Here is a 13073-nt window from a genome sequence, read left to right as displayed (position 1 = left end):
TTGCGAGGGGCGGATTTGGGCAGTAGCGTTTTTTGTTTAACGACTTCACTGCCGGTCGTGCTGGGCCTGAAATTAATTCACAACTTTGAAGCAACCACCCAAAACTGTCCCCAGTGTGCGCAGTGTGACTGAGCTACGGCTATGCACGACGCGTGAGCTTTCGTTATCGAAGAAGCGCGCCAAGTGCGAAGTAGTTGCAGTTCTCTATTGCTAGGTGTTAGCGAAGCAACTGCAATTTGAGGGCAACAGAACAAAATGAGTGCCACTCGTCGGGTGATAAGAACTACCTGCTTGATTTCAGCTGATCCAGGGAGTGCCACAGTAGTCAGCAGAATTCTAGCATCTGGTAATCATAAGCTAGTTCGCGATAACATTGCTTGTATAGCTCCTGCATGCCCACGAGTGCTTGCACGAGCAACAATCTTTTCCCAGCAAGATGGGCACTTCACTTCGATACAACCATGAACAACAAGTAGCGATATCATCCGATAAATGTACATTTTGTTTTTGTTGCTGTGATTGAGGGTTACTTTGGGTAGGACATTCGGCGGAAAGATGGCTTGCAAGGTTTATCGGCTTGCCTCTGCTAGCGTTAAAAATTTGCGCAGTCGCGTGAAGGTAGTGGCAACTCGAAGGCCCAGATTTTCCCAGTTGTGTGGTATCATTTTGATCGAAATCCTGAAGTGACAAAAGTTTATTAGTTTCTATTCTTCGCTCGCATTAGGTGCGCATGCGCGGTGATTCGATATCGCGCATTCGTGAATACACGCCAGTTACACGGCATCGAAACAGCAGGCAATGGCTAATGAAAGAAGCTACGAATACGCGCCTCCAGAGTTTAGTACGATGGACGACGCCACTGCAAGTACAAGCTGTGGCGGTACCATGGGCGCTTCATCTACTTTGGGTGCCTACCTAACGTGAGTTTTACCGCTTGTTAATTCTTCATTGAATACTGTTACCCTTAGACAAGATCCATATAATAGGCTTGTATATCTGTACATATGTTCCCATCGTAAACGGGTCATTTTGACAGCCAACATGATCTTTTCAATGGGAGGCTCTCTTAGGTCAATACGCATCCACGCAAGGGCGATGCGACAATATTGCCATGTTCAGCGCCATGTCAGCTGTTTAGCGTTCAGGATCAGATTTCTCGGGGCATAAAGCGAACGTACAAAAGGAAATTTTTTCTGCAATACATGATTATTGCACCACACAGACGCCACGGGCTACTATAGCTCGAGGTCCCAGGCTCAGTCCCAAGTGCGACCACCAAATTTCGATGAAAGCACACTGCAAAAAGGCCGGTGATTGCATTTATGTGATAGTTACAGAAGCTACGGCGGTGGAAATTTATGTTCACTGCACTCCCATGGCATGCGTTCTATCACGTCGCCGCTTTTGCACGAGAAACCTCGGAGTTAGTTTTAGCCACTGTGAGCAATTTATGTGCCGAACCATAAGTGTTTTTTAGACAACTCGTCGAAGTCAACAATAATACTGTGATTTGTCAATGAAAAAAAAAACGTATGATCAATTGAGTACTGCCAGCTCAAAGCGTTAATTATAGAAAACATTACTGCGGATTAAAAAAATGCAAGTTGGTTTAAAGCGATTGCTCTTCTATTTCCATGTGTTGCTTAAAGGCCGCTCGAGCCCATATTCTTCCCGCTCCCCATATCTCTACCCGCACAGACCATGTTCATAAAGTAAAACCTATATTTGCCAGGACTAACGCTTATCAGAATTCGCCTCTAGTTTTATCTATTGCCGAATGGAACTCGCTACCTGCAAACATTGTCTCGCTTACGGAATCATCATCATTTCATGCAGCACTGCTAAACTTTTTAGAGTGTGTTAACCTGTCAGATCCCACGTTTTCTTGAATATTTATATAAAGTGTTTTCAAGTGCTTGGCATTGTGTAAAATTCATTCCGTTTCATCAGATATGTGTCTGTGTAGGCTGTTTACCTAAGTGTTTATCCTTAACCTCGTGTTCTGATGGGTACTGATTGTTTGCATCACATTTTATGTTGTTATGCGCGTTTCACGCTACTAAACATTGTATAAATTTCGTTACCCTTTTCTTTCTTTCTTTTTTTTGTTTGCTTCTGCTAGATGTTTTTTATGGTTCCTAATGCCTTCATATATTTACATTGTACAGATTTCAATCATGCTTGAACTTTTTCGTCCCCCCCTATGTAATGCCCTAACGGGCCCTTAGGGTACTCAAATAAATAAATAAATAAATAAATAAATAAAAATAAGCATTACAGAGAAAACACACTGTTCCCGCTTGAGGTTGTTTGGCCGATAACGGTATTTTTCCTGTTAACTTTTTTGACAAGTGAAGTTTAGATTACTGTGTTGTAAATCATTTTCTTTTCAAAGAGCAAACAGGGGCGACTTCATACCATCCGGATAGGGAAGTGAAAATCACTGTATTCTACGGTACCGCCTAACGTAAAGTAGCACGTTGCACGTCAGCTAATTTTCATGCCGTTCTCACAATAAAATTTTTAGAATTTTTAAATAGGCTTCGGCGAGTAACAGAGAAGCAAAGTTAGCATCGCTTGAATACAAATATTTATGAACTCCATTGTAGTTCTTCATTAGCTCATTTGAACTCGTCATTTTTTTACGCAAGCGCTCAAATTATTACTTGGCTAAGAGATCGAATTATGTTTCTGTTCTTCAGAGCAAGTCATTGGAGCCCATAATTTCAAATAACTAAAATACGATATATTAGTCACAGCTTCCGTATCCATCAGTCATAATGTAATTGGCGTTAAAACGCCGCATTGGCCGCGGGGATGCCGAATCCCATCAGGCGGGTACAGATAGAAATTTTTCGAATATCAGCGCAGGTTTGAATTGTATTTACAGAGAACGTCTGCGCATTGTCATTCTTGTACTTCAACCTGATTTATTCATACAAAAGATATGTTCCATGCATCAAGATATTATTCCGAAATAATTGTTAGGATTCTGTATCTGTGCAAAGTGGAGCAAGCATGCTATACAGAAAAGTACATAGGACTCATTGTGAGTACTTCAAAGGTTAAACTGACAGTGTTCGTGCAAGTAAAGGTGCGGTTTCGTGCATGGTGGATGAGCGCTCTTCACCGCATAGTGCCCCGAGTGTGCGGTTCGTCCTATCCAGCCAGCATAGTCAGTCTTTGGCGAGAACGAACTATTGCAAGTAGCGCGGTTACAAAACACGACTTTACTTCTTCTAAATTTTTTTAATGAAACATAAATTGAACCTATTTTCTCACAGCTAGTAATTGTCTGACCAATACTTTAATAATTGCAGCATTCCTGATGAAGCCTGGAAGTACCAGTGGAACACACAGCCCACGCCGATAACCGATGGGGCTTACAACGTCGACGGTATGTAGGCGATGGCCATTTGCCACGGGTGGAACTTGCGAAGATTGTTCACAACAAACGTAGGAGATTGCCCCTACGGTTACCGTGGCAGTGGTACCTTTACTGCGTAAAAAGATGAACTTTACCAGCGTCGTCAAGACGGTTTCCGCATGAGCCAACTTATGTGTCCTTTTTGAGAAATTTGTGTTTATCTGAATATATGCAAATTCATACATAACCTAACCTATGCAGTGATTGTTATATCTTCTTTTATCAGTGGGCAGGTAAAGGACGCTCCTAGATGTGAACGGCAGTAGCCGAGACTGTACGTTCTCTACAGGTATTAATTCCCTCAAAAATGGGATCATGGGACCATTGGTCTACCAATTTATTTGCCAAGCAGAGTCTGTGGGTTTCTCCTCCGAACATCGCGATAATGTTTCCCTCAAACCAATCAAGCTGGTTGACAAAGGAAGTGCTTTGATGCAAATGCAGATTAATATGTGAAATCAGGGTGGCGTTTTCGATGTCTTTACGGGAGGGCCGTAGCGGTACTACTACGTTTTCGGCCCAGTGCAATAATTAATCCAATTACGCCAACGGCAGAGGTCACAGCATACAGTTGTGGGCAGCTGAAATACTTTATATTTAAGCTCTTTGTTACTTTCTACGAAGCAAGCCAAGTGACAGTCACAGCATAAAGAATCTTAACAAATTAACGAATATGCAAGGCAAGGAGACACAAAATTTTTGGGTAGTTGTTCACCCTCTGTTGCCTTTACCAAATAACCCAACAATAAGCTTCTGAAACATGTTTCGTGTTGACAGAGTACCAGTCACAGTACCCAACAATTTCCAGTGAGTGTGCCACTACTTGAAAACTGTCACGCTTTGAAACAAGAAAATCTACGCCATGCTGAAATACCGCCCTTCTAAATTGAATGTTCTTTTCTGTGGGGCGATTGGCATTCCTTGTATACATCAAGCATCATTCGTTGTGCGAGTATCTGCGCTACCTCTTTCGCAAACCTCATGAACATTGCGAGTTCAACGGCATGACTATAAAAGTTGAGAATGGCATACACTAAAAAAATTAGTTCCTTAAATTACGCCTATGCTATCACACTGTATTTCATTTGAAGTCAAAGATGAAACTCATATCTTTAGTTCAGGTGGTTCGGAATCCGCGTTTAATCTTTTCTGTGACGTACGAAGGCTCAGAGACTCGCACATTTGGGTGTAACAATTGGGTGTCATGATTCATGACCACTCTTAGTAAACTCCCTTCCCCCCCCCCCTTTCATATTCTAAATAAAGGTCTATGAGACAATGCAGCGTGTCCTTTCAGTTTTAATGCTAATTTCAGTAGCGTCGATGGTCATTCTCAGGAAGGCTCTGCCGTAATTTAGGCATTTTATGTCTCTCGCGCTTTACTCTCTTCGATTTCACGCAATTTCTGCGCAGATATAGCGAAGATGTGCGCCTAGCTACAGTCCTTGCAGCGCTATCCATTCGGTCTACACTTTTAACGCACTATGACGCTTTCCGTTGCATAGTTCAGTGGCATTGTCCCGTGAATTAGCACTTCCGCATTTCTTTCCAAACTCATCTGGTGACTGGAATAGGACTCTTCCATATGCGCATTGAGAAATATTTGTGATAGTGTGATAGTTGTATAGTTCGTTGATGGCCTACAGGGGAACATGGACGAGGTCGGTCGTTTTAGCGTTCGTAACGATCTTCTAAACGTGCAGTGCTTACAGCCAGTGCTTAGGAACTTCAGCTACCGCAGGCAGCAAACCGGTCTCGGATAATCAGTTTCTGAAAGGCGAGTACGTCGTTGCATGACGCACCTATCTGTCATAAATGGTCGACCAATTAAAGGCATACGTCAAACAAAAAATTAAAATCTCTCGGTAGAAATGCGTCCTCTCAATTTTTCTTTGTCGTTGTCCGCATTGGGCTGTGTCTGCTGCTCGTAATAGATCAAAATAAGGTAAGAACGTCGTGAGGCATCTAGTGTGCTTATTACCGGATAAAACAGCAAATATATTGATTGGGTCAAGGGTTCGACGCACAGGAAACCAACTTCTAGTTTCTCAATTCCAGCACTCTCGTGTTCTGCTCGCGGTTTGAGATAAAATCTGGTAATATTCAGAAGAATCGAATACTGCACAATCTTGATCGTGCTTGCCTTCTTCATCGCCAGGAAATTCTTGCACACAAACAGGAAGGTTGCAGAAAGAAAAGGCACTGTGTACGGAAGCACAACATTAAGTTTCCCTACCAGTAAAAGCTACTTGCCTTGCACAATGAGCATGAAATATCGATTTGTCATGAATCGCCCTTGCACTAAAGTGAATTAACACGTTTACTATACTTTTATGCCATACAGACATCACTGACACTAGCATCACTAGTTACCAGCAACTGGAGTGCGTTAGCAGCATCGATAATGCCAGCACAAGCCTCGCTGGCATGGGGGAAGCATCAGCCAGTTTTGAAGACGGTGCAACGTAAGTTCACATTTACAAATGGTCTATTAAAAAGCAACTCTGAGACGACAGCAATTACTGCCCGTGTAACAATATGCCTGTACTCAGTAATTTCAGCTTGAGTTGGCTAGCTCTGATGGCTGAAACAGGTACTGCATCAGCAGCTTTGAGCGTTCGGCCGGCGCAGCCTGCCTTGGCGTAATTCATGGTTGCAACAGCGTCACAGGACCCGGAGAGAGTAAGGAGGGAACACCACACGGCACTGTCCAGACCCCATGCTGCAACCGTTGAGCTACAAAGGCTCGCCTGATTTCCCATCCTCTTAACAGGCTGCAATGTGCGGTACACTTGCAGGTTTGTCCCCTGCTTACTCAGTCCACATTATGCAATATATGAAGATTGTGAAAGAAAGATACTCCTATAAGGCTCATAAAATGAAATAGGGTTATGTCAAAGTTTACTGAGGCTATGCAGCATGGGTACGCCGGCCGCAAGGAGTGTTCCAAGTTCTTCTGAAGTCGACCACTCTAGCGTTCGTTATAGAGGTCGACGAATGGCGTTACAGTTGTTGAATTCCGTGGCATGCGCGGGAGCGGCATGCCAAGGAATAAGGGGCTTCCTTATTCCTAACGTCATTCTCTACGCATTGCAACTGTTCCCTTACGCCATACAAAGAGACTTTTTTGCACCTTCAACAAAGGCGAGTTCCTTAAGGCGACTCTGTGAAAGGAATCAGTGTATACCTTCGGGCATGCTTTCACAGAATGTTTTATCCTTGAAGCGAATACGTAGGCGAGCTTTCCCGTACTCGCACAAGTTCTGTTAATCGAGTGTTCTATCGGAGGATAAATCGTAGTAGGTGCTTAAGAAAGTGCGTTCTCTTTGGAGCTAGCAAACACAGGAGCCATAGTGGTGATATGCTGTGATAAACTGGCGCTGCATCGTGTGCTTGCATGCATGGGATTGCGAGAGGAGGTGATTTAGGATCGGCATCGTTTTCGTTGAGCCAGGACATTTTCAACGCCCACGTGGGAAGCACTGTTTCGTCCATCATGATGGTTTCTTTTACGTGCGTGCCTTCAAAAGCTTTTTCGCGTTGCAGGCTATAGCTGCGCGAGCACCCTCATTTTGTAGCGGACACAGTATGATGGAGCCATTCATTGTTTATTATAAAGTAAAAGAGAGTTTTCTTTCGTTCCATCGCTGCAGTTGCTGAACAAATATCAGGAATTTCATTTTTCTTGAATAAAATCAAACAGTGAATTTTCGCTTAAAGATAGTTTTTCTTTCTGGATAGTTATTGCATACTTACACAACCGTGCTACAATCTCTATTCACCAAACTGCACTTCCTGATGTCGGTGACAATCCGTTACGGACCACATTTCGTGCGAAGCTTCGCGACCCATTCCGATCGACTTTGCGAACGACACATAAGGTCACAGAAGCCGCGAGGGTTGCTAGTCTGCAGGGTTGTGTTCGTTAGTGCATCATCTGTTGAGCTTTCTGAACAATTGGATTATATTAACCGCACGCAAAGAGTGGCTCGTGGCGGGGGGGGGGGGGGGGGGGGGGCTGATGGAGGCACAAAATAATTTTATTACCTTGCTACTTGGTACTTTCCTTACTTGTTTATAGCATCATTTGTGGTTTTCATATATCTCATGCTTCACATCATCATCATCATCGTCATTGTCATCATCCCATCATCATCAGCAGCAGCAGCTTCAGCATCATCAGTATCATCATCATCAGCCTGCTTACTCCCACTGCAGGGCAAAGTTCTTCTCCAACTACCCCGGTGATGTACTAATGGTAGCCATGTCGTCCCTGCAAATTTCTTAATCGCATCCACCCACCTAACTTCCTGCCATCCCTTCCTACACTTCCCTGCCCTTGGAATCCAGTCTGTAACCCCTAATGGCCATCGGTTATCTTCCCTACTCATTACGTGTCAAGAAAATGATTTAAAATGTTCCATTCAGCTTATTCGAAATAATGGTCGCGATTGCGCACTGCAAGTTGACACTGTGGCAGATGAACTGCAGCGGAGAACTGTCACTACAACAACAAATGGAGAGTTACCACTGACTTTACATAACTACAAAGTCCTAATTAGACCCGTTGTAATTGAACTAAACGCGTTATTTGACACTGTTCGTTCATGTCAAGACGGCGTTTCCACCAAGATTTATGAACTCCATGCACAAGATTTTGCATCGGGTGGGTCGTTATCCCTACGCCAGTCGGCGAGTGAGCGTTTAGATGAAATGAAACATAGGTATCACGCTCGTTTTCAAAATACCTGTTTCATTATTCCAAATTTGGTTTTGAGAAACAATTCTTCAGGCATATTGTGGCTTACCTGCAAGCGAGGAGTAGGAGTCTAACACATCTGTATAATTCCAGGACTTGTGACGACTCCTTCGATGACCTGTGGAACGCGATGAACAGCGGGACGGATGCCACTGACGTCAATGGTATGTACGGCGTGGCCTCCGACCATTACCACTTCCGTAGACAATTAACACCTCACAGAGGAAAGAATATTTACATCGATCACGAACGCTGCGCACGTATTGCTAAAAAGAACAGCTTACCAGCGTCACCATTTCGATTTCTGCTTTTAGAGTGGAATGCATGGGGATTACTTGAGTGCTAGTAGAGAACATTACACATAATGTGCGTGCCTAAAGTTTTTGAATCAATTTATTTTCAGGCTAATCAATTCGTATATGCCATAAGCGCTTGGTGATTTTTCTTGGATATGGCCTTAGAATGGGCGCATAGTAGCGAGTCTTGCAATGCGTAGCGAGCCAAGCACACATGTTTTTTTTGTTTACGTTTTGTGGTTTCTCGAGTAGCCTGTCGTTAAAGCGCCCCTTATCAGTCGCCAGTGCAAATTTCGTTTATCCACTGGAAATTATCAGCTGCCGTCAAGGAGGTGTTTTGGTAAGACAACTTTTCAAATCAATTCCCAATCGGAGAGGATAGACGACAAGAAATTGTCGTGCTACGCTGCCGCGAAGAGGCGAGTGTAACCACATACAGGAACTCTACCCCTTTGCCTCGATTAGTACTCGATTAGGACTAGCGTCCACAAGCATCGTTCCTTCTTCGCCCTATCCCACACAGGAATCGAGGGCCTAGGCCAGGTTAACGTACTGAGTCTCTCCTCCAGTTTATACTGTTTTTTTTTTGGCCGCACGACACATCATTTGTGTTCCGGCATTGAATGATCAATCGAACTCACGTGCTACGGGTGATGCGGTTGCAAGGAGTCCGCATTGCGCTCTGGTATCAGTTTGGGGGGCCTTGACTGTCTCTCTCAAAATGCCGCTCCTTCAAGAGGATGGACGCGTAAACATGTTTTTAATATTGCAACTGTTTCCTGGTCCGGAGCCATTCTATGAATTGGAAACATGGTTGCCGCCACCTGATTTGTAAGCCGCCCCATTTGTTTAAACCGACAAACCTATTGAAGGGCCATTTAAGAAAGCTCTCTCGCTGATTTACAAAAAATCGGTCGCACCTTAGTGGTGTTCTACAATGTATGCAGTCCTTCCGTTCAACGTATTGTGGCGTGGTTGTTGCTGTTAAACTGTTTATTGGCACTGGTCTCAGGATTTGCAAGTTTTCACGTGTTTCCGCTCTGATCTGATGTCACCGACATCACTCTTGCATATGCGCATTGGGCGACCTATTTTAAACAATGTGGTATGTGTCCAAGGCGCGTAGAGAGGTAGGGGCTCATATGCGGTTTTATTTTTCTTTTTTGGTCAATAACAACAGAAGTCGGTGAGTGTATGCATGAGATGGTAAAGCTGTTCCTGCCTAGCTCACTATTGGTTGGAGCTTACATCCATCACATCAAGACGTGGTATTCTGTGGTATTCTTCAACCTCGAATTTATAATCACAGCTTGGAAATTTGTACTCTCAGCGTGTCCTTTGCCCAAGACCCGAAGAGGTTACGTCTAATGCTAGGAATGAATAGGCGATACTCAAAATCTGCAGGTGCAATGTTCCACAGATATTGTTGACCTGTAAAAGAGTGAATATCGGTGTACAATCGAAATGAAGGTATCAACATGCGGGTTGGTGACGTCATTAGTGGTTCCATCCATCCATTGTGTTCAAAAACATTTATTCGAAGAGGAAGCTTCAGCTTATGGCCATTTCACATTTTGCTATCCAAACGCATGTAAAATGGAGATATGTTTAGAAGAACCAATCATACAGTGATATTAGCGATGTTCGTCGCAATTGAGAAGGTAAATTCCAGTGATTGGAAGCAGCTATTGGTTTATTTAAGGCCTACATATTTTGCGAAAATGCCCGCCGGAAGTTGACAAGTTTAGATAGACTGATCTACAGTTACGATACTCCCTAATGCGAAATTTTAGTGGTGCTCAATACGGGTTTTCATTTCACAATATATTGGCTGCAGGGACAATGTTTTCTCGTGCAAGTGGAGCGAAGTGCGTCGCGACTGCCTCGCCAACTTGCAGGTCCTGAAAGCCAGCGCACGGGTATGGCATGGGCGCGATTCAAAGCAACCGCCGTGGACAGATCTCCCGGACGACACGCGCTAATCTAGCGCCATCTATGAGTAATCGTCGCCGCATTACGGCTATCTTCTCACGCTTTTGTCATGCACTCCTCCGATTTGCACTTCACAGTTCCACTGCATCACAGTTTTTGCTTTCCTCCTCGCGCCTTTCAAACCCCGCTGTGCTACGCGTGGGCTTTCATTTTTTGCTGTGCTCGTTCACTCGGTTATGCCGCCGAAGCCGACGCCCACCGCAAGGACGGCCGCCTGATGCCCCAACCACCCACGCCCTTGCGGACATGAGCAAGTTGGCGTTCGCGCGCCGACGTAAGCGCAGATTGTGCGGCACGGCTCGTACTAGTCGAAACGCGGCACGGTCTTGTTTAATATCTCCTTTCTGTTATCGCACTTTTCGGCTGCCTCGCGTCGGCGCTCCTTGCCTCTCAATTAGGGGTGTATGAGTGAGTCCAGTGAACGAGTGCTGTAGAGCGACTTTGTAAATGCAAACCACTTTTTTTCACGACCTGCGACAGATGCATGGTGCGTAGACGTGAGCTTGCGCAAGTCTACAAGCGTACGCATGCTCTAGATTTAAGAGTTGCGTTCTAAAGGAGTTAAAACAGAACGTTCAGGATTTAGCAACTCTGCCTCGGAAACAAATATCGCATTTGTGTAAACTGCTTCCGTTAAGATATTTATAGCTGTCGATTTCGACTTAAGAATTTACAACATGCATAGAGTACAAAAATATTGAGGAGCGGTTGGCAATGTACCACTAAATGTGGTTTCCCGAATTGTAATATTGTTTTTGTTCCTCTAATAAAGAGCTGTAAGCTTGATATTGCTTCTTTACAATACTTTTCCCATCCATTATTTTTCATAAGTATGTTCATAGCCTGAACAAAAATATTCAGTCATAACAGTTTGTTTTCTTTCGCATTCAATAAGCGCCATCAAATTTAATACAGGAATGACCGAGAGAAACATCTTTTTTTCCCGTATTTAGACAGGAACGTACAATCGCGGACAGAATATTATGGACCATGAAACCTAAGAAAAAGCTGAATATCTCCGCAACCTCACAACGCAATCTGGTATTTGCATTTTGAACCTCGACTAGAATATACTAACAACGTTGTCGTGGGCAGTTTTACTGGTTACTGCTACAGGCTGCTGGGGAATTGAACGTTTTCGGAGATCCCGTGGTCCATTTTATTCTGTCCGCGACAGTACGTCCTAGCTGCAGGTTCGTTTAATGTACTACTATATAAGACGCTTTACAATAACGAGAACGCGTCCTGTTTTGTTTAGGACAAGTTGGGTGTCTGCTAAAGCATGCTCATTGAATTGATCACATCATCCATTGCCACCTTGGTGAAGCATGGAATGCGCCTTTTACAGGAAATTAAAAGCACCTATACGATGCTTGTACCGTACCAAGAAATTGCGACCTGTCGTGTTTCGCTTAGAACGCGGTCGTGTTGTGATCTGCTGTACTTACAGCGTACTTAGTTTTAGAAAAATTCACCCTTCCACAGATCTGATCGTGACTGTCTCTTTTATCCCTACGAAGTTCTTGCTCGCACTCAATGCAGAATTTCGGAAAAAAAGCAGCACAAAAAGCGACACTGCATCAAAGCTTCCCTACCGAGAAATCTCAACTAAAACGTTTTGCATGCCGCCATTTCTCAGCATGAAATTTTTATTCTCTATGAATGACCTGTCCAGAGTGGTGAGTAAACATCTCTGCTGCTTTTCCCGGCCATACAGATGACGCTTACAGCGGAAACATCAGTTACCCGCCCATGGTGTCCAGCACCAACGCGGATCCCGCCACGCCTACTAAAGGCCATGCTGGCATGGAGAAAGCATCGTTTATCCCGGAAGAAACAGAGAGGTGAGCCCACATTTCGAAATTTTCATTAACACAAAGCAACCCAAAGACCGCCCGATTTGCTGCCCATAGTCCAATCACGACTGCACTCACCAAATTGTTCTGAGGAGGGGAGTACTGATGCCTGAAAGGTGCAATATCTCAGCTATTGCTCATAGCAGGCTGCCCCTCAGGGCAGCGAATTATGCGTCAGCATTCGTTAGGTGTGTAGCGACACCACTAAACAAAGCACATGTGGTTCGGACCCTGCCGCGATCAGCCATGCGCGTCTTCAATTGGTGCCGGGAAAACGGGAGCCTCAGGCACAGTCAATACCGGGTGTTTGGACCTGTATGGCGCTTCAGTGGATGCAACACACCTCTTGGCCACCTCTTCATATAGACGGCACCCTCGGACCGACCCATCTGAGTGAAATCAGGGATGTACTGTTACTGTTCCGTCTCTACAAACATTTTCTTTCACTCACTTTTTCGATATTTCGTGTTTTCTATTCGGTTCTCCTCACTTCCGGCATTTCAGCCTTCAAAAGTTAATAACGTTTTGGTCGTAACCACCCTTGGTTACACATGTTGGGTTGTTGCAGAACTGTAGGACTAGCGCACACAGGTCGTGGTCCTGTCGCAACCCCTTGTTGGGATCCGTGGTGCCTGACTCATATTTCTGCTGAGAAGAGGCATACATATATGGCAGAGTACTTTCCTTTCACCCTCAAAAGACAGGGCTCACTCATGTTTTCGTGTTCTCTGGCATCGAAAAAG

The 13073-nt window shown here is 44.4% G+C and overlaps 1 protein-coding gene across 1 annotated transcript in view; it reads left to right on the top strand.

Moving 5' to 3' along the window:
* The first annotated feature begins 396 nt into the window (after nt 1–396).
* LOC135905348 (zinc finger protein 22-like) overlaps nt 397–13073 on the top strand; it is a 29588-nt gene continuing 16911 nt past the window's right edge. Inside the window, exons 1-5 of the mRNA XM_065436379.2 lie at nt 397–920; nt 3321–3397; nt 5772–5892; nt 8280–8350; nt 12192–12318. Of these exons, the coding sequence (XP_065292451.2) occupies nt 799–920; nt 3321–3397; nt 5772–5892; nt 8280–8350; nt 12192–12318 (518 nt within the window). The 5' untranslated portion in view covers nt 397–798. The remainder of the gene's footprint in view (nt 921–3320; nt 3398–5771; nt 5893–8279; nt 8351–12191; nt 12319–13073) is intronic.

The sequence above is a fragment of the Dermacentor albipictus genome, chromosome 3, assembly GCF_038994185.2.
Source record: "Dermacentor albipictus isolate Rhodes 1998 colony chromosome 3, USDA_Dalb.pri_finalv2, whole genome shotgun sequence".
Lineage (NCBI taxonomy): Eukaryota > Metazoa > Arthropoda > Arachnida > Ixodida > Ixodidae > Dermacentor > Dermacentor albipictus.
The sequence above is the reverse complement of the archived record's forward strand: the minus strand, read 5'-3'. Positions and strand labels throughout refer to the sequence as shown.